Raw genomic sequence first — 24,986 nt, forward strand, 5'->3', positions numbered from 1 at the left:
TCTGGCAGCCCAGAGAAGGGAGCAGGACAGCCAGCCATCTGGGGGTCTTCAGATGGCTGTCTGCCCTGTGAAGTCGAGTGACTTGGAGCATGAAATTGGCTGAAGAGAGCCTGGCCGTCTTAGGTGAATGAATCTTTGTGCCTGGAAGTGTGAAATGGCGAGGCAGACCGTGATAAGTTTCTCTGCTGATGTAATGAGCCAATTCAAGCCAAGTTAAAGGTATAAATGTATAAGAGGTGTGGGGGTGGGCACGGAGAGGGAGTAGGTAACCAAAGTGTCTGGGTTATATAGTGTCGAGCCTCTCTGGGGGGAAGGGCAGTTCAGCCCCTGTCTGGAAAGTTCAGGGTAGGGGGTAGGGTATGACAGCCATATCCTGTAACAGGTGGTGACTTGGGAGTTGCAGGGAGAACCTGGAGGCCAAGTGAGCTCTGGTATGTTAAAGAGGCACCCCAACCGCTTGTAACAGACCGTAGTGGCACTTAGCCTCGCAGAATTACTAAGGGTTAATTGTAATGAGGCCCTTAGCACTTGGAGAACACTCTACAAATGGTGGGTGATCTTCCAGAATGCCTCCTGGCCTATCAGCCTGGAGGTAAAGCCACAGGGCTGACATGTGAGCAGTTCAAGATCCTCCTGTCTTTGAGCCCTCAAGAGTCTGCTGCTACAGCTAAACGCCCTTGGATGAGGGACGCGGTCATCAGCTTGTATGTTTTTAGACTATTGGAGATTCTCGCTTTCAGTGATACCCCAGATGAACTGGGACCCCCAGATGGTCGGGTTGCCCTTCTTAATTTATATTTAAAAGCCCTCTACCTATATGAATGAATCTGGAGTGCCTAATTTCCCAAACGCAATGCACTCATCCTCCAGTCCCTCAGAAAATAAAGTAGCACTTCGAAATAGCTTTATTATTCATAAGTTCGGGGTTCTCAGACATAACCGTGACTAGAGAGCAGGGCTTCATTCCTGTACCAGTTTCCTTGTGGGGAAGGCGGAGAGAGGGCAAGGAGTCATCAGCTGGACTGGCCACTGGTTAGCTTTCATCATCTACACAACACCTGGCACATAGTAGGTGCTCAATAAATATTTGCCAGCTACTTTTGGGGAGTAGATAGCAGAGGCTCCTTCTGGAAAACCATACATAAGAAACATTTTACACCCAATTTGCCCACAGTTTTTGGTTTCAGTTTAGGGATTCTCAAAATCCACTCTGTCCTCTTGGAGCTGCCCTATTTTCCAGGAAAAAGCACGGCATATCTAATCCGGGCATCCTAAACCCTCTTGCCATTGCTGTTCATACTCTATGGGGAAGACAAGTGGGCATAACGTTTAGCTTGGCCTTAAAAGTCCGGGGCCTTCCAGACTCGTTCGTGTCACTTCCTTCCTTCCACGAAGTTGCCTAGTTCTGATTCCTTCCACCCGAGTTTAAGGGGACCTCTTGGTGGACTGGAAGACCCCAGGAAACTTGAGGGGATCCGCGTTCTGGGGACGGGGTAAGGCTGGGAGGCGGGATCGGCGCACTGCAGGCAGAGCCGCAGGCTTCCAGGGCCACCCAGTCCCGAGGCCAGTCATCCTGTGATACTCTAGCCCCGCGTCGTCCACGGGAGTCCGCGGAAAGCCTGCGGCCGCGCATGGAGGGGCCTCCAGAGCCTCCTGATCGGCTCCGGCAGCGCGCGTATACCGCCCCTCGGCGCGCTCCCAAGTCCACCGACCAAGTGCGAGCTTGCAGACAAGCTCCGCCCCCGCGCGGGCGCGCTCCGGCAGACAGCGTCCGGCAGCGCGGCGCGGCCCCGCCCCCCGGCGTGTTGCGTGCGTGCGAACGGGCCTCCTGCGTGATCGGTCCTGCCCCCTCCAGCAGCGTCAGCAGGTCCCAATGACTACGCTGGCGGGCCACATCTGCTGGGGCCAGCCCGGCCTGGTCCCGCAGCCCCCGCGCTGCCCCGATCTCCAGCAGCAGCTGTGCCACCTCCACGGCGCCTTCGCGCGCAGCCAGGAACAGCGGCGTCTGCTCCTGTCGGGGAGACCCAAAAGCTTGGGGACGGGAAGGGTCAGGGAGTCTCCGCCCACCGGGAGTCGGTACCCTCCCGCCAGACGCTGGGTCCCGCCCCCTTTGATCTCCCTCCCACCCCCACTCCCACCCCCTGCTGGATTCCCCTGCTTTTGGCTTGTGCAGTGGAGAGGCTGCAATATGGCTCACCCTACTGTCCTGGGCATCTTTATCCGCTCCAGTCTGGAGGAGACAGCGGGCAGCTCGGGCGTTGTTCACTGCAGCGGCCCAGTGCAGTGCAGTTTTTCCTAGGGTACCACGTGGGAGCCGGTTACCCCGCAGCTGGGGGTCAGACTGCTACGTTTTAGTTTCCCACGGGTTCTGGCCTTGGTAGGAGGAGGGGGGAGGAAGGGAGAGCTACTTGGGTTCTTCAGAGGCGGGAAGCATTGCCCAGGCAACCGACAGTCGGCTGCAAGTGCTGCCCTGGTGACGTCATGGGCGCGCGGGCGGGACAATAGGTATTGTTCTGGGTCGGTGGGACGGGTATCCCCATCCCGTTCCCGCAGGTGCTTCTTCCATTCCCGTTTCATGGACTGCGACAAGACGTGTAGTTGACCGTGGTGGGGAAACTCGCTCTCCACACTGCCACAGCCTAGGAGCCTCTAGTAGTCCCTACTGCGCCTGTAGTTTGAACTTCACCTCCTTCCCGCTCTCCCCAACATTTCGATACCACAGCGGCTCTATGCATACCCCTTTTATCTCTGGCTCCTACATCTGCTCGGGCTGCGATCAATTCTTCAACCAGGTCCTCCACGGCCAACCTGGCAGCCAGCATCAAAGGTGTAGTCCCGTCGTCTGTGCGCGCGTCTACAGCGGTCTGTCTGCTGGCCAATAGGAGCTGGGGAGACAGAAAGGGCCTGTGACCCCTGGGCTTCTAGGTCAGGCTCCTCGTGCTTTTGTTGCCTGTCTTTGTTTTGAGACAATGTCTTGTTATACAGCTCAGACTAGCCTGGCACTCAAGAGATCTGTCTATCTCCAGAGAAGACCTCTCCATTTCACATTTAAGCTTACTCCTACTTCCTTTAGGAACCCAGATATGTGCCTACCTGGCAAACCTCCCGAGCATCAGCAGCTACTGCAGTGTGAAGTGGGGTACGCCCAGCCCGGTCTGGCTGGTTGGGGTTGGCTCCAGCCTCCAGGAGGCGTCGGGCAGCAGTTGGCCGAGAGAATCGGGCAGCTAGGTGCAGGGGCGTCTCTCCAGTGCCCACAGTGTGAGCCTGGGGGCAGGCCCCTCTATCCAGCAGTGGTTCCCAGGGTTCGGGATTTCCTAGTCCCAGTCTCTGTACAGTGGTGGACTGCACTCCCCCACAGAAGACGGCAGACATCAGGGGTGTCACCCCATCTGTGGATGAGAATGAGTACTAGGCCAATTTGGAAGGATCCGAGAATAATGACACGCCCCTGGGAGAATTGCAGCCATCTTGGCCAAGCTCTTCCTTTTTGGGGGGTAGGGGAGAGGGATGCTTGAGACAGGTTCTCAGTATGTAGCTCCAACTGTCCTGGAACTCACTAGACCAGGCTGGTCTCGAACTCGCAGAGATCCACCTACTTCTGCTTCTCTCGTGCTAGGACTAAAACTTTACTTCCTTCTAGGATTAAAGGTGTGTACCACAGTTGCCAGCCAAGTGTTGGCTCTTGATTCAGTGGTTTGTTTTTTTGTTTTGTTTTTTTAAAGACAGGGTTTTTCTGTGTAGTGCCGGCTGTCTTGGAACTTGTAGACCAGGCTGGCATCGAACTCATAGAGATCTGCCTGCCTCTGCCTCCCGAGTGCTTGGATTAAAGGCGTGCACCACCACCAACCGGCTTGATTTGGTATCTTCATCCACCTCTCTGAGGCTCAGTTTATCAGTAACCGGAGCAGGAAGGGCTTAATTCTCAGAGCTGAGGCTTGAACCTGAGTCAGCCTTCCCTAGAGGGCTGGTCCCATTGCTCTACCACAGCTTGTATTTTTGACACGTCCCCAGGTGGTGCCCGTTCTCTCTGGGGCCTCTGCCCTGGGAGCTCTAAAGGCTCTCCAGTGTGGATACTAATGGCCTTTGCTTCTAAAAGGGTCAAGAGTAGGACCTCCCACTCCCCCACTTGGTCTAGGTGGCTTGTGTACCAGGTCCACAGGTGTCCGAATCTGGAAGTTCTGATTCACACTCCTGAGGAGGGGTCAGCATGACTGCCTGTGGGAGCCCTTCACAGCCGCTGCGCAGTGGCCAGAGCTGGCACCTGGAGGCTGAGGCTGTTTTTTCTGCCTTGGGGCAAGAGCAAGGCCAGTGAGTTGATTTTTCTTGCCACTGTCACCTGTAGACCACACGGCCTCACTACACACAGTTTCACCTGGCCTACCTCGCCCTCTTCAGGGCCCGAGCACATGACCACTCCGTCCTCATCCACTTCTGCCTCTGGCTTCAGCGCCCTGGAGAGGGTGAGTGGGTAGTTAGGCTACGGCCAATCAGCATCTCCCACATCTCCTTCCGACCCCTCCACTTCTGCAGAGTAGTTCTTAGCACCCTTGGCATTCCCCTGAACCCCAGACCCTCAGAGAGTCTCACTTGAGACCAATGTTGTCCTCGCCCAGTGGGGGCCTCCGCCGGTGGGGTGCCTGCTGTGTCTGTGGCCTTCGAATGAAACCAGGGGGCAGCCACAGGGCCCCGTGTTCCCGCCGCCGGCGCCGGATGAGCTGGAGGACGAGAAGAGCCCCAAGGGCCAGGAGGAGCACCCCGACCACTGGCGAACACAGAATGGGCCAGGGAAGCCGGGTGGCGGGGGACCCTGGTAGGAGAGAGTCAGTCACAGGAAGGGGCCATTCTTGGTAAGATTGGGCCAGTGGAGTAGCCTGCCTAAGACGTTAACGGTTAACATGCTTAGAGGAGAGCTCATAGGATAGGATAGGATAGGATAGGGTATGACATGATATGATATGAAAGTTTCTATTCTTTCATAAGAATAGTTGGGCTATGCCAGAGGTTAGTACAAAGTCCTCAGGGAAACAGGAAGGGAGACCAATGAGCGGATGGGCCAGGGGGGAGATTCATTCCAAAGAAGAGGTGTTAGGCTGAGTGCCCCACGCAGAACGTTTTGGTTTTCAGTTTTATCTCTACCAGAGACGGGATGCGCTAAGGCAAGGGCAATGGTAGGGGATCACCTACCGGTCCCTGCTTGAGGGTGAGCAGCCAGCAAGGGTCCAGGCAGCAGGGGCTCCAGAGCTCCCACTGCGGCCATTGCTGCAAGGAAACGCAGCAGGAGCCCAGAGTCCCGGGGACAGCGGGACGCAGGATGCTCTGGACCACAGCGGGACAAATCCACTCCCATCACTACCACAAACCTGTGGGAAAGGCACCTCAGGGACCTCTGTCCAGTCCCAGCTTCCCTTTTGCTCCATCCAAAGAACTGTTATTTGTCCCCCACACCCCTGCCCCTCCATGTCTTGCTTACCCTGCACCAAGGGACTCTGTCTCTTTGCCCGGGGTCTGAGTGTGAGGGGCTTGTCTTTCCCACGAAGAGGAATCTCTAGTTCCACTCAGCTCCTCTTTGGCCCGGGTCCCAGGATAGGGGAACACCATGTTCCTGCCTTCACTGTCCTTCCTCACCCAGAGACCGACCCTCAGAGTCAGGGACAGTACTCGAGCCAGGGCAAGCAGCTGCTGATCCAAGGCTGGGGGACTCAGCACCACCAGCAGGGCCAGGGAGGGGCCCCCCTCTGAGTCATCCCCTTCTGGCCTGCAGTCACCCCCATCCCAGCCACACTGAGCGTTGTTGCAGCCTTTCTCACAGTGCCCGTTGTGGAAGTGATCTCGGCAGTACTGGTCGTAGGCTGGGCTGCGGGCAAAGGGAACGTGGACTCAGCACTCTCCCCAAATCTGACCCTTCTTCACAGAGAATTACGGCCCCTCCATTGCCTCTGGGACTTGGGTTGCTAAGGTTGCTATCTGCTGACCCCCGCTTACTGGGGCCAACCTTTCCTCCTGCCCCTGTCTCAGAAAGAGGGCCCAAGACCCTTTCTCTTGGGGGTGTTGCTTGCCAGGGAGGCATCCTTTGGTGGAAGGGCCGGGGAAGAGACGCTGAGGTCTGAGGCCTTAGCGTTCTCAGGAGTGGAGACCAAGCCTGTGTCCCACAGTGTCTCTCACTCCATTCCTCTGGATTGGAACCTAGAGTCTTTCTTAGCATGGAAGCCCCCTGGAGTCCAATGCTGGTCACTCTGTAACTCGGGCGGGCATGTATGTCTCCCCACCCTCGACCCTCACCCACCCCTCACTCCCAAGGCTCACGTGCAAGTTGGAGGGATCTCACAGTCATAGCCATCAAACAGACACTCCTCAGAGTCGCACTGTGGGTGGCACCGCCCATCCCGGAAGAGAAGCCAGCACTGGGAATGCGGGGGACAGCCCTTCCAGGGGTCTGGGACCCCCAGGGAACAGTCCCCTCCATCCCAGTCCCCTCCTGGGCCACTGCAGCCAGCATCACAGGCTCCATCGCCACCTCGGCCCTCACATCCATTCGCCCCTGGCCTTTGACACCGGGGCCCCGGAGAGTCAGGAGGGCAGGTGCATTGAAAGCCAGGATTGCCCAACCCGGGGGTCTCAGTGCAGCTACCATTGTGCATGCAGGGGGAGGGAGGACCGCACCCTGGTGGAGCTGGAGGTGTCAGACAGTCAGGGCCCCCGAAGCCACTGAGGCAGGCACAGAGGGGTGGGGAGCCTGGCTTAGGGGAGGGCAGACATAGGCCTCCGTTGTGGCAATGATGGTTGCCGCAGGCAGGGGCTTTGCGGCTGCAGGTGGGGCCTTCAAAACCCTGTGGCAGAGAGAAGAGAATTCGAAAAAACCTTACATTATTCTTTCCTGAAGCAAGCTAGGACAGCATGGGACAGAGGGTTCTAGACTATCATACGTAGCAGGGACCTCAGAGAGTCCCTTGTAACGGATGTCGCTGGTAGGTCCCTGCTAACTGCACACAATGGCATATCGCCCTCGGTATGAAATGTGGCTGTGTAGCCATGTGTAGTTTCAGGGTGCAAGTCCAAGAAGACTGATCACTGCCTGGCGCAGTTGACTGATTACTGTGTCATTTTAATCCTTGGAGACAAGCCACACGCTTGGGGTAAATGAGAGGAAGGTGAAAATAGGGGGATGTGTTTACTATCAGCATTCCTGGGTTTGGCTTAAGGGCATCAGGGTGAGAAAAGAAGGTATACCCTGTTTTCACAAACCAAGGCCTCAGGCAGTTTCTTTCCAGGAGTTCCTCACCCACACCTGTCCCCCCACACAGTTTAGAGATCTTGTCTGAAGCCATTCTTGGAAGGGTCAGTCTCTTGTTTCGTTTTGCTTTTTTGAGATAATCTGATCTCAGATTCACTGTGAGTCACCGTGCGGTTGCCGGGAGTTGAACTCAGGACCTCTGGAAGAGCAGCCAAGCGTCCTCAACTGCTGAGCCATCTCACCAGCTTGAACTCGTTGTTGTAGCCAAGGATGACCTCGAACCCTTCATCCTCCTGCCTCGATGCCCAAAGGCAGGGACTACAGAATTACATCATGCTACCTTTCGATTCTGCCTTTCCCCTGACTGTTTCTGAGAGCCACTCACCAGGGCGAACTCGGGCCCTCTCCAGTAATTCTGACTCCAGCGCTCCCCACTCATGGCCCTCCGTCCTGGCTCTGGTGTTCTCACCTCTCATCAGTAGATGGAGAAGAGAGAAATGGGTGTTGAATCAGTTACCTCGGGGCAGCGGCAGGTGAAGCCAGGGGGCGGTCCTGTTGTGACCTCACAGGACCCTCCATTGGAGCAGGGCTGGCTCTGGCAGAGGTCCATCTCCACTTCACACCGCTGGCCTGTGGTGGGGGGTGAGATTGGAGGTCACCCCTGGCTCCAGTGGCTGCCTCCTGACAGTTGGTTCAGCATGTGATAGGTGGGGAAGAAGATGCTATGGGGAGAGGTGTGGAGGCAGAGGTTGCCTCCTGGGAAGGGACCATCGGGTTGTCCTGGTTTTAGATGTGCCCCAGAGATCCCAGGCCTTACCTGTGTGCCCAGGCAGACACTGGCAATAGAAGGCGTTGGCTAAAGAATGGCAGGACGCAGTGCCCGAGGGGTGGCAGGGCCGGTCGAGACACTCGTCCACATCCCCCTCACAGCGCAGCCCCACAAAACCTGGAGGGCAGGCACAGTGGAAGCCTCCAGGCCTGGGGGTACAGGTTCCATGGTTGTGGCACGGCCCGGACTGGCAAGCGTCGTGTACTTTTGAGCAGTTCTGTCCTTCATAGCCTGGGGCACACTGGAGACACAGCCAGAGCCAGAGGAAGAGCAGAGCTCAAGGTGTTCTGCCAGGCTCCAGCCTCCCGCCTCAGCAGCTGAGGCTCCTCCTCCATTGCAGCCTGTCTCGGCACTACCTGACACACCATTGTGCAGTGACAGAGCACAATCCTTAGTCCCAAATAATGTGGCCTCATTTTGAGGGACACCTCTTCCCCATACCAACTTACCCTCCATGCAATGAATTGTAGGTGTCCGCTGATTACCCACTTAGGTTGTGCGTGCGTGTGTGTGCATGCATGTGTGTGTGTGTGTAGGCACACATATATGCATGGTGTGTAGTGATCAGAAGACATTTTCCCTGTTAGTCCTCAGGCTCTTCTGCCTTTTGTTTGAGGCAGGGCCTCTTCCTGGCTGGGAACTTTGCCATGCAGACGAGACTATCTGCCTATTTCTGCCTCCGTCTCGCCGTCTCTGGCATTACTGGCTGAGCTGCTGAGCCTGACTTTGGACTTGGGTTTCCAGTGATCTGATCTCAGATCTTCAGGCTAGGATCTTGGCTAAGCCATCTCCCTAGCTGGCCAGGTGGCAGTTTAAGTAGTACAGATAAAAGGGATGATTAAAGCTCGTCTGTGTTTCTAGGAAGCACAGGTCAGCCTGAGGGGAGAGGTGGTTGGCCTTGATTGCATAATCTGTGTGCATAACCTTAAACCATCCTCTTAACAACCGTGTAGAGAAATATTACCTCACTTAATTCCCACCCCGCAACAATGAAACGGTGTGCGGAGAAGGTGAAGTGACATTTGGGTCAAAGCAAGACCGGCTCTATCCAGAGCCACACTGTGTTTTTTTTTTTTTGCATGCTGGGCCAAAGTCACAAGCGCTATGCTTCTCCCAGATGGCAAGCCGGAAGGGAGGCTTTGGGAGTCAAGAGAATTCAGGGAGTCCCCCTGGCCACCCCCCCTGACCCTAGAGCGGTAGGAACAGGTGGAGGGCATTCTGGAAACCACCGGAGGAGGGGGTTTTGTGAGGTGAAATGAGAGTGCAGAGGTTCAGAACGCTTCACTCTTTTTTTTTTTTTTTTTTTTTTTTTTTGGTTCTTTTTTTCGGAGCTGGGGACCGAACCCAGGGCCTTGCGCTTCCTAGGCAAGCGCTCTACCACTGAGCTAAATCCCCAACCCCAGAACGCTTCACTCTTGAGACAGGGTCATCCCTACCCTGGCTCTCTCTGTCTGGTTAGTCTCATAAGGGTTTGAGATGGTGATGGGTAGAGTTTGCCTAGCACACACATGGTCCTGGGCTCGATCCCCTGAACTGTATAAAATAGGTGTGGGGGTATATACCTACAGTCCCCTCACTGGCTACGCAGAGGCAGGAGAGTTCAAGATTATCCGAAGCAACATAAAGGTTTTCCAAGGCCAGTCTGGGCTACATGAGACATTGCCTCAGAAAAGAAGGAAGGAAGGAAGGAAGGCAGCGGGGGAGGAAGGAAGGAAGAAGAAAAGGGTGGGTAGGGGTGGGAGGTAGAGAGATGTCTCCGCAGTTAAGAACACAAAAGTTGGGTGGTGATAGCACGAGCCTTTAATCCCAGCCCCCAGGAGGCAGAGGCAGGTGGATCTCTGAGTTCAAGGCCAGCCTGGTCTACAGAGTGAGTTCCAGGACAGCCCTTCACAGGGCAAGCCCCTCTCAAAACACCAACAAGCAAAAGCAGACGCTGGTCTTGCCGAGGGCCTAGGTTCCAGTCCCAGAACCCACATAGGTTAGTACATAGTGGCGTGTAATCCAAGGGGATCAGACGCCTCTGGCTTTTGTGGGCCACAGTACTCATGCACACATACCCACACATAGAAAGTCACATGTGTAATTTAAAATAAATAAAAAAGTTGTGAGTGTGTGTGTGTGTGGGGGGGAGGATGGAGAAATGGCTCAGTGGTTAAGAGAATGTTGGCTGTTCTTATAGAGGATGTAGGTCCAGTTCCCAGCAACCACATGGCGGCTCACAACTGTCTGTCGCTCCAGTTCTAGGGGATCTGAGACACACATACCAATGTCCTTAAAATAAAGTTAAATAGATTATTGTTGGAGATGGCGACTACAAGGTTAAGTCTGTGGTAGGCTAGGCAGTCGAAAGGGTGTTCTGAGAAGCAGGACAGAGCATCTTTTGCTTTTGCACAGGCCTGGGGTTCAGTCCCCAGCACCCACGGGGTACTTCACAACTCTCAGCATCTCCAGCTTCAGGGAGTCTGAATCTGCCCTCTGACCTCCATTGGTACCGGGCATGCATGCGGTACACGTACGGTCAAAACACTCATACACACAAAATTAAAAAAAGAGAGAGAAAGTTGACTTTCTGGGCACAGGATTTAAACTGGTTCTACTATAATTCCAACATTTCCTCTTCCGGATAGTGACCTGGGCCATCGAGGAGAAAACCTTCCCCTAGCTCAGGTCACCCTCCCCCCCAAAGGAAGGGGCAGGAAATGAGGCTCAAAGGCTAAGAAGCCGTGTTGGGACACTGGATCAGGGAGCAGGACAGTGGGGGATGGGAGCTGCTGTGGCCTGAGAGACAGGTGGGAAGAGAAATCCTGCAGGGGTGAAGTAAGCAGAGAGGGATGGCCAGCTTCCCTTGGGAGTGGGTGGGGTGAAGACTGAGGCAGCAAATGTGGAGGCAGAGGTGGCAGGAGTTTGGTGTTGGTGTCAAGGTGGGGGCAGGGGGAGGAAAGAGGAAGTGAAACCTGGTGGGTGGTTGGGTGCCTGGCTTAAAGGAACGAGGACTGGATAAACTAGAGCCTCACCCACCCTCCCTATCCTCCTCTAGACCTCGTACCTGGCAGACATAGCCGTTGGGCTGGGGCACACAGGTAGCCCCGTGAAGGCAAGGCTTGGACGTGCAGGGGTTCACAGTATCCTGGCATAACTTGCCCTCGAATCCAGGAGGGCAGCGACAGAAATAGGAGGAGCCCGTGTCAATACAGAGGCCCCCATTCTGGCACAGGTTGGAGATCTCTACACCTGGGAAGACAGACAGACAGGGAGGGATGCGTGTAAGTTGGGCGGGAGGGTGCTCAGGGGCCCCTGACACAGCGTGTTCCGTAAGAGACACGTGAGATGTTGGTGAAGTTGGGTTATAGTGGCTCACTCCAGGGGTGTTTCGACCCTGGTAGAGCTGAGTGGCTCCCGGTGAGGCATTGCCCTAGTGGTTGTGTTAAATCAGAGCCTTGTTCGTTGATATTGAATGTAGCAGAGTGGAGCTGTATAGGACTATCCTGTGTGTTGAGCTGTAGAATGAATTACTCTGGGTTGTTTTGGTCATGACACAAGCTGTGTAGCTGCTTTGAGGGTTTTGTCAAAAGAGGACACCCCTCCCTGCCCCTCCATTGGCCCTGGATCTGGTACCTTGGCTCATCGCGGCCGCCTGGCAGGACAGTGGGAGGTCACAGAGAGACCCTGTCCATCCCTGGTGGCACAGGCAGTGGAAGGAGGGCCCACTCTGGAGGCATCGGGCAGTGTGTGGACAGGGCTTCCGGGCACACAAGTCTATCAGAGTCTGAGGGTTGGGAAAGAACAGGAGATGGGCAGGCTTCTGGGACTCAGAGATGAGACTCTCCACTTATAGCTCCCTCAAAATCGCTTCTAAGATGACATCCTTGCAATTGGCCCGAGCTGGTGATCTTCTCTGACCTCTGGCTTCATGTTTCAGAACAGCCTCCAGGATGAGACACTCACGCCACGTACATCCTCACGCCCAGGCGCCCGCGCGCGTGTGTGTGTGTGTGTGTGTGTGTGTGTGTGTGTGTGTGTGTAGGGTACGGTCTCACCTACCCCAGGAATGCCTCAAACTTGCTATGTAGCTAAGGCTGTCCTTGAACTCCTGATCCTTCAGCCTGTGCTTCCCAAGTGTCAGGATTATAGATTATACCATACCCAGATTTTCTTTCCTTCCCTTACCTCACACCCAAGTGAGATGCTCCCGGCATCCGTATGTCCCTTCATGCAGACGTCTGTCTGAGTCTCCCTGGTGCCCACCCTTTAGATCCCAATGCCTGCAGCTCTCTCACTGACACATCCGGCTTACGACCACCTCACCTGGCAGCTGCTTCCTGTGTAGCCAGGGCTGCAGAGGCAGCGGGCCCCTCGAGGTGTGTCTTGGCAGGTTGCCTTGTTCCTGCAGGGGCTGGACAAGACAAAGAGGGCATTGTGGGAAGAAGATCTAGGAGTCGGGGAATGTGTACCGTGAAGCAACAGGTGCGGTGCGGTTGTGGGGAGATAGTGGAGGAGGGGCAGCCACAAGGTAGGGAGCTGTGATAGCACCGGAGCCCAAGGAGAGGTAGAGAGGGTATGGGGAGGCTGGGGGTTCCTCTGCTCCTTTCGGGGGACCTCAGGTCACCCTTACTTGTCTGCACAGCTGGGGTGAATCTTCTTCTCACAGTGCAGCCCCTGGAAGCCAGTGGCACAGTGGCAGAAGAAAGTGCCAGGTTTGCTCATGCAGGTACCCCCGTTGAGACACGAGGCTGGAGAGAGGAGTCTGTGAGGGCTTGGGTTCCATGCCTGTAATCTGGCCTGTGACCTTGGCCTGTGACCTTGGCCACACGAAGCACAAAGGGCGCATGCCTCTCACCAATACAACTTACTTTTGTCCAGTTACCTATTTAACATTTGCTTTTTATAGGCATCCACTTATTTCTTTAATAAACAAAGTTTAATACGTAAATGTATGTCTGTATACGTTTATTTATGTATATACACATATATGCCTTTATATTTATATGGTGGGATTCTGTGCATGTTGCAGTGGGCATGCGGGAGTCAGAGGACAACTTAAGTCAGTTCTCTTGTGCCACGGGAGTCCTGGGGCTTGGTGGCAAGGACCTGGACCCTCAGAACCATTTCTCAACCTCTAAAGTATGTTTGACAGGGTCCCCTTGAAGGGGACGCGTAAGCCAAGAATGACTTTGAACTCCTGGTCCTCTGCTTCTGTCGCCCGAGAGCTGGGATCATAAGTGGGCACCACCCTTGTGGTGCTGGACATTGAATCTAAGGCTTCATGGATACCAGTCTTACCCTCCGCTACTGAACTACATCCCCGGCCTACAGTTAAAATGTCAGAGCCGTATTACCCCCCTGTCCCCCTGCAGCTCAGCCTCTGTAACCAGCTGCGGTTCAGACTGAGGATGGTACTTACCAGACGCACAGTGGTCCACGGCAGTCTGGCAGTGGGGACCTGTGTGACTTGGAGGGCAGGTGCAAGAGTAGCCCTCAGGATGGATGCTGCAGGAGCCACCATTGAGACAGGGCCCTGAGTGACAAGCTGTTATCTCCTCACTACAGGTCAGCCCTGAGGGAACAGGTGAGCTCTGAAAATATGGAGTTCTCTTCTCTGTCTTCTTGTTCACCTATCCTATATCTCCCTGCCCCATCCGACCTCTTCTTTCTACCCCACCCCACCCCAGGAGTCACCCGTGTCCCCCACAGCCCGCACCGACTCTCCTCGAAGAGGTTGCAGCCACAGGTTTGGTTTGTGGGGCTGCAGGCTGGAGTGTGTGTGGTGTAGGAGAAACTCACCCGTGTAGCCTGCAAGGCAGCTACAGTTGTAGCCAGAGGGCTGTGGGTGGCAGGTCCCCCCATGGGCACAGGGTGTGGAGAGGCAGCCGCCCAGCTCTGTCTCACACTCTGGTCCAGTCCAGCCCTCGTTACACACACACAAGGATCTGGTCATAAAGGAGAGGAAGAGGTGAAGGGTCCTTCTCTTTCCCTGCCTGCTTTGTTGACTGCACCCTTAAGACCGGCTCCGTTTTGGCTTCGAGAGTTTCCTTAGCCTTTTTCTCTTTCCACTAAGAGTTACTTTTATGGGGGAAGCGCAAGGCCCTGGGTTAGGTCCCCAGCTCCGAAAAAAAGAACAAAAAAAAAAAAAAAGAGTTACTTTTACTTATTATTTTTATGTCTGTGGGTGTTTTGCCAGCATGCACACCTGGGCACCATGTTGTGCCTGGTGCCCCTGGAGGCCGAAACAGGACATCAGGTCCTCTGCACTGAAGGTACAGATGGATCCGAGCTGCCCTGTAGATGCTGGGACCCCTGACTTCTGCCAGAGCAGCCAGTGCTCTTAGCCACTGTAAGCTCTTCCAGGTGTCTCCAATGCTCTCTCCCTTTAAAAAAAGGGTCAGCTGGACTGTGGTGGTGCATGCCTTTAATCCCAGCACTGGGGAGGCAGAGGCAGGAGAATCTCTGTGAATTTGAGGCCAGTTGGTCTACAGAGTGAGTTCTAGGACAGCCAGGGTTACTCAGAGAAACTGTCTTCAAGGACCAAACCAAACCAAACCAAACCAAACCAAACCAAACCAAACCAAACCAAACCAAACCAAGTGAAGAAGAGGAGGAGGAGGAAGAAGAAGAAAAAGAAAGAAAGAAAAAGTATATGAGGGGAAAAAGCGTGACGGGGGGGGGCGGGGCGTTTCTTAGGTAGCTCAGGCTAGCCTCCAAATTACTATGTACCTGTAGATGAGACATTCTACCAACTAAACTCTCTCTCCCCCTCCTTCATCCCTTCTCCCTCCCTTCCATTCCCTCCCTCCTTCCCTCTCTCCTTCCCCCTCTCTTCCCCCTTTCCTGTATCCCTATCCCTTTCTCTCCAGGGTCTCCTGTAGCCCAGGTCAGCCTCAGAGCTCACTATTCAGCTGAAGTGTGGCCCTGGCTGCAGACCCATCGGCCTTTCCTCTGATTAAAGCCATGTGATAACAGTGTTGGGAAGCGTCCACACAAAGATGCCCCTGGGATTTATGTGAGGAGAGATCGTTTGCACTGTCCTCTGTGCTCTGACCCTCATCTGCCTCCTTTGCGATGCTCAAACCTTCCCTCTTTAGCTACCACTCCTCAGCTATGCCCTTCCTTTCCCAAGGAAGCTGACGGTCTCCTTCCTGCTTCCCCATTGGTCAGATCCCACGGGCCTGCACACCGCCCCCTGCTGTTTGTCCTAGCGGAGGCTGATGGGAGGAGGCTGGAAGGGGCTACCTCTGGCAATGGCCATGGTGGCAGGGGCAGTCGTCCTCAGCAGGAACACAGCCAGGACTTCCGTCAGGGCAGAGGCAGGGGGCTCTGTGTTCCTGGTCTTGGCATTGCTGTCCAGGTTGGCACAGGATGGGGCTACACAAGGGAACCTCACAAAGTTGACCTGTGTGGGAGGGTTCGGGGGAGATGAGTCTAAGAGGAAAGAAAGTCCCTTTATGTCCTGAGGGGTCAAAGGCCACCTCCCAGGTGTGGCTTCCTCAATCCCCATGCACAAGTCCTTTCTTCCCCTCTCTCTCTCTCTTTTTTTTTTTTTTTGGTTCTTTTTTTCCGGAGCTGGGGACCGAACCCAGGGCCTTGCGCTTCCTAGGTAAGCGCTCTACCACTAAGCTAAATCCCCAGCCCCATCTTCCCCTCTCTCTTCATTCTTGTCCTTGTGCTGTTCCTCCCTGTGCTCCCAGTGTATGTGTGTAGGATGGGTGTCTTGTGTGTGTGCGTGTGCGTGTGCATCTGTATGTGGTGCATGTATGTGTGATGTTTGCTGTGTGTGTTGTATGTGATGTGTGAGTATGAGTGTGGTATGTGTGTGTGTGGTATGTGTGACTGTGTGTGTATCGAGTGTTAGTGGGTTTGAGTGTGTTTAAGTGTGTATGTGTGTGCCGTGTATGAGTGTGTGTGTATGAGTGTGTTGTGTGAATGTGTGTGCTGTGTGTGACTGTGTAGCATGCGTTTGTGGGTGTGTGTGTAAGTGTGTATAAGTGTGTATGTGCTGTCTGTGTATGTGCTGTGTATGAGTGTGTGTGTATGAGTGTGTGAGTGTGTGTGTATGAGTCTGTGTATAAGTATGTGTGTATAAGTGTGTGTATGAGTGTGTGTGTATGAGTGTGTGTATGAGTGTGTGTATGAGTGTGTGTATGAGTGTGCGTGAGTGTGTATATGTATGAGCGTGTGTGTATGAGTGTGTGAGTGTGTATATGTATGAGTGTGTGTGTTGGCAGGCATGGGCCACAGGCTCATGAGTGGAAGCCAGAGGATGACTTCACAGAGTCCGTTCTGGACATCCGCCGTCCCCTCCATTCTGAGTCCCGAGTGCAGGTTGTCAGTTTCCGTTGCTTGCTTTTACCCACTCAAGTATTCGTTTATCCTGTCCTGGTTTTTGTGGTGCCAGGCACCGAACCCAGGGACATACTTGGCAAGGTCTTTGCTTCCGAGCCATGTCCCTAGCTCTCATTCTAAGTACTCTTTGTAGGAAGGGCCATTCTCATTCTGTTTACCCGTCCTGACCCCCCAACACCCCCCAGCAGCCTCCTCCCCGCCCCCAGTGGGCTCACACGCCCGCCCTCCCAGTTCCTCCTCTTGCCCTCTGACCTGTGAAACCAGGCCGGCAGAGGCAGAGGAACGCCCCGGGAAGATCAAGGCAGCTGGCTCCCACGGGGCAGGGGTCACTCCGACATTCATCCGCTTCAGTCTCACAGCGTGGCCCTTCAAAGCCTGTGGCATAGGGCTGGGTCAGGGATCGCACAGATGGTCCCCTGTCCTAGGGACCGAGCCTCAGTTTACCTGGGAGACACTCGCAGTGGAAGGCTCCAGGCTGGTCTTGGCAGTGCCCCCCATTGGCACAGGGGGCGCTGCTGCACTCGTCCATGTCTTTCTCGCATCTGGCACCAGTGAATCCTGGTGGGGGAGGGGAAGCGAATGGAGGGTGTCGAAGAAGGGCAGAGAGGCACGGGGGTGAACGAAGGTGAGTCTTCCGAGGAGACTCCAGGTGTTTGGGCAACACGGGCGATAGAGAGGCTCAGCCCCTGCTGGCTACTAGGCTGCTGGGCTGCGGGCAGCCCACCCACTTTCCCTTCCTGCTCTCATTTCTTCCTGTGTAGGAGGGGGTAGTGATGGAGCCTGGGGTGGGTCATGGCTCAGAGGTAGAGTGCTTACCCAGCATGTGTGAGACCCTGCCTCCTGTCCCCAGCACTGATAGAGAAAGAACCTGTCTCTGGGCTGGAGAGATGGCTCAGCAGTTAAGGACGCTGACTGCTCTTCCAGAGGTCCTGAGTTCAATTCCCAGCAACCACAAGTCGGCTCACAACCATCTACAATGTGATCTGGTGCCCTCTTCTGGCGTGTGGGTGTACATGCAGATAGAGCACTCATTTTTTCATAGAATAAAAATAAATAAATCTTAAGGAAAGAAAGAAAAGAGAAGAAAAGAAAGAAAGAAAGGAAGAAAGAAAGAATCGCTCTCAAACTGCCAAGGGAAGGAGACATTCTCTTGTCTGTGGTGGCCCAGCCGAAGCAGGGACCAACACGAATGGGGGTCAGTGGGGATAAGAGAAACCCATTGAATGACTTGTCAGGACAGAAGCAAGGCCGGGGTGTAAGCAAGGGAAGGCTTGGGGATGGTGGAAGAGTTTGGGGAGCTGAAGAAGGGGGGAGAGACACAGGCTTTTGGGGCAGGGGGCTGGTCTCTAGGTTCCCCGGGGACTGAGGTTGGCTTGGTCAGGATCTTCACCCACCAGGAAGGCAGAGGCACAGGAAGCCGTTGAGCTGGTCGTGACAGGCAGCTTGGTTGAGGCAGGGGTTAGAGGCACACTCATTGATCTCCACTTCACAGAGCCTCCCTTCCAGGCCTGAGGACACAGACAGGGTGGGAAGTGGGCTCAGCCAGGCTGTCTACCTCCCTTGGGCTTAAGGCTCAGGGAGCAGGGTACCTGCAGAGGGCTGAGAGGAAATGTGCTTGAAGCCCTTTCTGTGTACCTAGAGGGTGAGGCACGCACAGTGGGCTGCCCAGCCTGGACATTCTTGAAGTACAGATGGGAAGTGGACATCTCTGCCTGGGGTGTGATTCAGCCCTCATGTACTATCTAGGCCTCTGTACCAGGGCGGTGGAGGCGATGGAGGTGGTGGAGGTGGTGGAGGCGGTGGAGGCGGTGGAGGCGGTGGAGGCGGTGGAGGCGGTGGAGGCGGTGGTGGTGGTGGTGGTGGTGGTGGTGGAGGTGGTGGTGGTGATGGAGATGGTGGAGGTGATGGTGGTGGAGGTGGTGGAGGTGGTGGTGGTGGCGGTGGAGGCGGTGGAGGCGGTGGAGGCGGTGATGGAGATGGTGGTGGCGGTGGAGGCGGTGGTGGTGGTGGTGGTGGTGGTGGTGGTGGAGGTGGTGGTGGTGATGGAGATGGTGGAGGTGATGGTGGTGGAGGTGGTGGAGGTGGTGGTGGTGGTGGTGGTGGAGGTGGTGGTGGTGATGGAGATGGTGGAGGTGATGGAGATGGTGGAGGTGATGGTGGTGGAGGTGGTGGAGGTGGTGGTGGTGATGGAGATGGTGGAGGTGATGGTGGAGGCGGTGATGGAGATGGTGGTGGCGGTGGAGGCGGTGGAGGCGGTGATGGAGATGGTGGTGGCGGTGGAGGCGGTGGAGGCGGTGATGGAGATGGTGGTGGCGGTGGAGGCGGTGGTGGAGGTGGAGGTGGTGGTGGCGGAGGTGGTGGAGGTGGTGGTGGTGATGGAGATGGTGGAGGTGATGGTGGTGGAGGCGGCGGTGGTGGTGGTGGTGGTGGTGGTGGTGGTGGTGGTGATGGAGACGGTGGTGGTGGTGGTGGTGGAGGTGGTGGTGGTGGTGGAGGTGGTGGAGGTGGTGGAGGTGGTAGAGGTGGTGGTGGAGGTGGTGGAGGTGGAGGTGGAGGTGGTGGTGGTGGTGGTGGAGGTGGAGGTGGTCGTGAAGGTGGTGGAGGTGATGGTGGTGGAGGTGATGGTGGTGGAGGTGATGGTGGTGGTGGTGGTGGTAGAGGTGGTGGTGGTGGTGGTGGAGGTGATGGTGGTAGAGGTGGTGGTGGTGGAGGTGGTGGAGGTGGTGGTGGTAGAGGTGATGGTGGTGGAGGTGGTGGTGGTGGTGGGGTGGGGGTTACGTTGATGACGGTTATGGCGGTATTGAGGGTGATGGAGGAGGATGATTTGAAGAAAGGCGTTAGGACAGCCGAGTTGCTCCCATTTTTCACCCTTAGGTTTACCTTGGTCTCCGTGGTCTCACGGTCAGCCTCCTCACCTCCCTGTCCTCTCCTCTTTCCTGGGGTTCTGCCTTGACATCTTTGCTACCTGTGACTTGTCCCTTGTATGACGGAACTGTTTTCCTACGTCTCTGTTCTTGTCTATGCGTGGCCTGAGCCACGATGCGTGGGTGCTGCTTGGCTTCCAGTAGTGAGTGGGGTGGGGAGGTTAACACTGCTGAAGCCGGGGGCGGAGGCTGGGCTCTGCTCCTCACTGGAGGCGTGACCTTGGGTAATTCACTCCATCTCTTTGTGTCCAGTTTCTTAATTATGGGATGGGGATTCCTTCTCTGAAAAGACCACTGTGGTGGCGACTGTGTGGGAAACCCTCAGGCATTCCTCTCCTACTGCACCAACTCCAGCGCACCACCATGTGGAATGTTGAGGGTTTACACTTCATCTCTGCATGGGGGAGCGTGTGATTAAGTATGTGCGTGTGCCTGTGTGTATGTGTGTGCCTGTGTGTGCATGTGTGTATGTGTGTGTGTGTGCATGTGTGCGTGTGAATTCTGGGCTGGCATATGTACTGCCTTTCTGTCTTCTTTGTCTGAACCACTGTGTACAGTGGACCAGGATGTACACTCCGTGACGATCAGGACATGGATGGAGCACCGTATCCCTAAACTACACAGTGCACACTCTCACTGCAGGGCAGCTCGCCCTTCTAGGGGTCGTGGGTTCCCCAGTTTTAGTTGGGCTTAGGGAGAGAAAGATGCTTGGAGACACCGATGCCAGGCAACTCCCCTTGGGTTCCAAGTTAGTTCTCCATCTTGCCCACCCACAGTCCCACTCAGCTCTACCTGGTGGGCAGAGGCACTGGAAGGTGGCAAGCAGGTCCAGGCAGGTGCTGCCCGGGTGACAGGGCTGCGACAGGCACTCATTGTGGTCAGCCTCGCAGCGGGAGCCCGTGTAGCCAGGCAGGCAGAGGCAGTTGAAGGAGCCAGGGGTGTTGATGCAGGAGCCGCCGTGTTCACAGGGACTGGGTCCTTGCTGGGCTGGGAGGAGAGAGGATCTGGGGGTCAGGGGTGGAGAGGACAAGGAGGCTAAACTGACAGGATAGGTGTGTGTGTGTGTGTGGGCACCTGTCTGTGGAGATAAGAGAAGTGGGAAGGGGGCTATGTATTTATAATGGAGGATGACAGGACAATATGTGGGGTCTGCAGAGCTCAGTACTGGGGAGAAGACCTGAAGCAAATCATAAATAAGTTTATACATAAAACACACACACACACATACACACGCCACTTTGTGTGTGTACGGTATGCATGTGCGTGGGCACACACACATGTGGGTGAGCCCTTCTGTGGGATCTGGGATTTGAACTTGAGTCCTCACTCCCAGGTGGCTACTGCCTTAACCGTGGACTCATCTCGGCAGCCCCACCAGGGTCCTGTGAGCCTCCAGAAGTCCCGGGACATAATATGTCGTTGAAGCTTTCTCCTGCTTTGATCCTCTGGGTTCTGGGATTACGGGCATGGGCCGCCATGCCTGGTTTAGTGTTTCAGTTTCATAAACCAACTGCTTTGCCTGGCCTCTGTCGGGAACGGAGGCCTCGGCTGGCCTCAGGGGCTCTGCTGGGGACCCTCACCCATTTGACACTCATCCAGATCTTGGTGGCAGGTGGGTCCCGAGTAGCCCGGCTGGCATATGCAGAGGGTAGACCCCGTCAGGGGGTTGGTGCTGCACTGGGCATTCACATGGCACGGCTGCCTCAAACACATGTCTTCCAGGTGGCACAGGAGGCCTGTGGGAGACCGAGGGGCGAGGCTCTAGGAGGACGCTTGGGGCCCTCCCTTGCCCTCCATGTCTCCCTGCACCAGGCCCTCTGTCCGCACCTGTGCGTCCAGGTGGGCAGAGGCAGGAGAAGGAGCCCACACGGTCGATGCAGGTGGATCCCAGGGCACAGGTGGCGGCCGCACAGTCATCCAGGTTCTCGTCACAGCCCTCGCCTCCCCAGCCACTCACACACACACAGTGAAAGCCACCAGCCGAGTTCTGGCAGGTGCCACCGTTTCTGCATCGAGGCGGACCCTGGGCTTCACATTCATCTATGTCTTCGGAGCAGTCCCAGCCTGCGAGGGGCACGGGGGTGGGGGTTACAAGGGCTGGGATTGGGAGCCTCATAGGGAGGGAGGCCGGGAGTAGTCATGAAGTTGCTTTAAACAACTCACCCTTCCACGTCTTGGGGCAGAGGCAGGTGTAGGTGCCCAGCCCATCCTGGCAGGTGGCCCCGTTCTGACACTGGTTCCTGACACAGTCATCTGGATTCATCTCACAGTTCAGCCCTGTGAAACCTGTCAGGATCATGGAGTCAAACATGGAGCCCTTCTGAGGGGAGAGGGGTGCAGTAGAGCCCCAGGAGGTTTTACCTGGGGGACAGAGGCAGAGATGAAAGGTAGTGTCTCCCTCTGGCACCAGCTGGCAGGTGCCTCCATTGAGACAGGTTCCAGGAAGGCAGGCTCCCTTCCTGAGCTTGCACTGGGGACCTTCCTGCCCCACAGGGCAGAGGCACTGGAAGGAGCCCAAGGTGTTGTGACAGGAGGTGCCCCGAGGGCAGGGTCCGGGCTCCAGGAAGCATTCATTGACGTCGCGTTCACAGATGTGACCCTCGAAGCCGGTTGGACAACGACACTGGATCTGGGGGTATGTGGCCAAGCACACACCTCCGTTGGCACAGGGGTTGGCTGAGCAGAAGTCTCGGAGCTGGCACTGCTCACCTGCAGCAGGGCATGGGGTTGGAGTGGGGAGGGGACTGTTTCAGGCACTGCCCAGGTTTAGTTTATTGCATCTAAGTTCTGCGTGTAGGAGCCCCTGCCTGTTCTCCTGACCGTTTACCCTGGCGCTCCATGGCCTGTCTTAGCCCTGCTGTACGTTGGGAGGCTTGTATGTAGGCTGTTCACACCCTCTCCTTTGGAAAGCACACGTAGTCAACAATGGGAGTTTTACAATTTGGTTCCCCCGAGAAAACTTGGGACAAGTGTTTCTCGCCGTGGTGACCTCTTGGGGAGGTGGAAAAGCCACAGTTTCTGAGTGGATTTCTTCTTGTTGTTGTTGTTTTAGTTTTTCGGTTTTCTTTGAGGCAGGGTCTTATATCAGCATGTATCTAAGGATGACTTTGAACCTCTCTTCCTCCTTTTTCTCCTGGAACTCGCTCTCAAACTCATAGAGATCCTCCTGCCTCTGCTGTGATTGAAGGCGTCCTCTGCCGCTGGGCCACCGCCCAGCCTGACTTTGAACTGCTTATCCTCCTGGGTCTACTTCCTGGCTGTGGGCGTGTGCTCCTGGCTCCTACAGCTGAATCATGCACCATTGCATCAAATGCACGGGTCCACGCATGCTAGGCCAACACTGCCAGCTCAGCTGCCATCTCCAGCCCTGTTTTCTGCTCTTTTGTGCTCCTTCCACTGTGTGGTGTGGGTCCCACAATGGAACTCAGGCTGCCAGGATCGGCAGCAGGTGCTACCCACTTGGCCATCTTGCTGGCCCGACGGACCCCTGATTATTTTTTTTTTTACTCTTTTTCATTTTACATATTTTTTCATGTTACATGTACTTTGCGTATATCCGTGTGACTGTGCCCCACATGTGTGCCTGACACCTGTAGAGGCCTGCAGTGAAGGAGTTTCTAGACTGGGGCGGGAAAAAGCTATTCTGAATGTGGGCAGCATCATTCCTGGATTGCTGTTCTGCACTGCCTAAAAAGAAGGCAAGCTACGTACCAGCACTTAGTGTGCTGGTTAGTTCTGTTTACCAACTCACCGCAACCCAGATCACCTGAGAAGAAAGCCTCAGTTGAGGAACTATCTAGATCAGGTTGGCCTGTGGGCTTGTCTTGGGGGATTGTCTATATTGATAACAGATGCAGGAGGGCTCAGCCCACTAAGGGCGGCACCATTCCCTATCAGTCCATTGTGGGCGGCACCATTCCCTATGGGCAGCACCATTCCCTAGGTGAGGGTCCCGAACTATGTACGGCAGGAGAAAGCTAGATGAAGCCAAGTAAGCAAGGGTGTTGTTATTCTCTCTGCTCTTGACTGTGGATGTTGTGTGATTGCCAGCTTTGGGTTCCTGCCTTGACTGCCATTCAATACCCAGGACTTCCCTACCATGATTCTGAACCCTCAGACTTTGAGCCAGAATAAAGCCTTCCTTCCTTCAGGCAGCTACCGCCATCCTGGAGAAGTTTAGTCACAGCAACAAGAGTGACTGGCATGTTCCTCCCCGCTTGTACTTACCTGTCCACCCGGGCTCGCAGGAACACTGTGGGCGGCCCGAGACCTGGACAGAGCAGTGACCCCCGTTGGAACAGAAAGAAGGCGGACAGAGCTCTTCCAGAGGGCTTTGGCATCGATCACCAGTGAAGCCAGAGGGGCAGGTGCAGGAGAAGTGGGGGGTCAGTGGAGAAGTGGGGCTGTGGGAGCTTGGGGCTGTGGGGAGCAAGGCTTGACAGCTGCCACCGTTCTCGCAGAGTTGGGTGTCCCAGCAGGGGTCAGGGAACTGGCAAGTCTCACCCAGAAATCCAGGGGCACACCTGAGGGTAGAGGGACATTTCAGGCCAGTGGCCCCTCTTCCTTCTCTCCCTCCTCTGTCTCCCCAGGTCCCACTTCCACGAAACACACTCACTGGCAGGTCCCTTGTCCCTGAGATAGCCTCAGGCAGGTGCCTCCGTTGGCACAGGGCTCTGGGGATCCTCCACACAGAAGCTCTGAAGAAGAGACCAGATGATGGAACCTGTGCCCCACCACCACCAGGTACCTCCCTACAGGCCATTGACCAGCAGCCCCTGCCCCACAGTGTGGCCCAGGGGCATGGTGCTGTATCCACCCTCTCTCCTTCACACCCAGTCCCAGTCTCCCAGGGTCCCCTTGGCCCAGGCCTTCCATTCATGGCTTGTTATTACTCCCACCCCCTTCCTGTTTATTCTCTAGCCTCCCAAGTTCAGCCCAGCTCCATCCCCCGGAAGCCAGACAACAGGAGTTAGGAGGGAGCCAAGGGCGCTCCAGGGATGTGAATGGCTGAGACACCTAAGGGATTTCCTTCAGGAAAGACCGGCAGTGAGCCACCGCGGGTGGAGACATCTGGACAGAGAGAGAGAGCTGGTGGGCCCTTCTCTGTCTCCATCTCTTGCGCACCACTCCTCTCTTCCCTATAGCAGGCAGTCCATGTTTCCTCCGGTCTGTCCCACACCACAAACCCTCTGCCTCTTACTTCAGGGCCAGCTGGCTTCTCCGTGGGCGTGGACCCTCCTTCCCATCCCACAGCAGGCACCACCTCTAGTACCAGGCACAAAGCCTGCGTGGGTCTCCGCAGCTCCTCCGGAGGGAGTCAGCGAGCGCTCCCTGCAGTGTCCATTCCGAGCTGGCGGTTTGGTTTTCTTCCCTGCTCTCACCAAGCATCTCCCCCGAGAGAGATATGCCTCACCCCTTCACCTCTGGCAGTGCCTCACCTCTGGTCAGGATGACTGGGAAGCTGAGCGGCAAGAGCAGAAGCAGCAGCCACTGGCGCTGCATCCCAGAGCGCCTGTCCCTGGCTCGGTCTCCTCTCCCTCTCCAGGCAAGGACCCTCAGAGCGTTTGTGGCCAGGCAAGGCCACCTCCTCTGCCTCTACCGCCCTTCTTCCTCCTGGGCCTGCTGCACGCCTCAGTCTGAGCTGTTTCCTGAGTCACACAATGTC

The 24,986-nt window shown here is 55.7% G+C and overlaps 1 protein-coding gene across 7 annotated transcripts; it reads right to left on the reverse strand.

Annotated features, from left to right (window-relative positions):
• Positions 1 to 882: 882 nt before the first annotated feature.
• Positions 883 to 24,986, reverse strand: Notch4 (notch receptor 4). 7 transcript variants are annotated; one of them, NM_001002827.1, is made up of 30 exons: positions 24,760 to 24,986; positions 23,937 to 24,018; positions 23,549 to 23,844; positions 21,683 to 22,030; positions 21,485 to 21,607; positions 21,149 to 21,385; positions 20,902 to 21,057; positions 20,114 to 20,308; positions 17,792 to 17,905; positions 16,842 to 16,955; positions 16,650 to 16,772; positions 15,288 to 15,447; positions 13,842 to 13,987; positions 13,462 to 13,614; positions 12,673 to 12,790; positions 12,366 to 12,453; positions 11,676 to 11,826; positions 11,107 to 11,291; positions 8,049 to 8,301; positions 7,749 to 7,861; positions 6,304 to 6,827; positions 5,471 to 5,854; positions 5,185 to 5,360; positions 4,588 to 4,807; positions 4,382 to 4,451; positions 4,149 to 4,287; positions 3,094 to 3,389; positions 2,738 to 2,885; positions 2,198 to 2,295; positions 966 to 2,011 (listed from the first exon to the last, which is right to left on the reverse strand). In NM_001002827.1, the coding sequence occupies exons 1-30, from the start codon at positions 24,821 to 24,823 to the stop codon at positions 1,400 to 1,402; spliced, it is 5,886 nt and encodes a 1,961-aa protein (NP_001002827.1). In that variant the 5' UTR covers positions 24,824 to 24,986; the 3' UTR covers positions 966 to 1,399. The 7 variants fall into 7 exon arrangements, with proteins under 7 accessions (XP_038954857.1, XP_038954855.1, XP_038954858.1 ...); XM_039098926.2 differs by lacking the exon at positions 966 to 2,011 and having other exon boundaries at positions 2,245 to 2,373; positions 24,760 to 24,983; XM_039098928.2 differs by lacking the exons at positions 966 to 2,011; positions 2,198 to 2,295; positions 2,738 to 2,885; positions 4,149 to 4,287 and having other exon boundaries at positions 3,247 to 3,389; positions 24,760 to 24,984.

This window comes from Rattus norvegicus, chromosome 20 (assembly GCF_036323735.1).
Source record: "Rattus norvegicus strain BN/NHsdMcwi chromosome 20, GRCr8, whole genome shotgun sequence".
Taxonomy (NCBI): domain Eukaryota; kingdom Metazoa; phylum Chordata; class Mammalia; order Rodentia; family Muridae; genus Rattus; species Rattus norvegicus.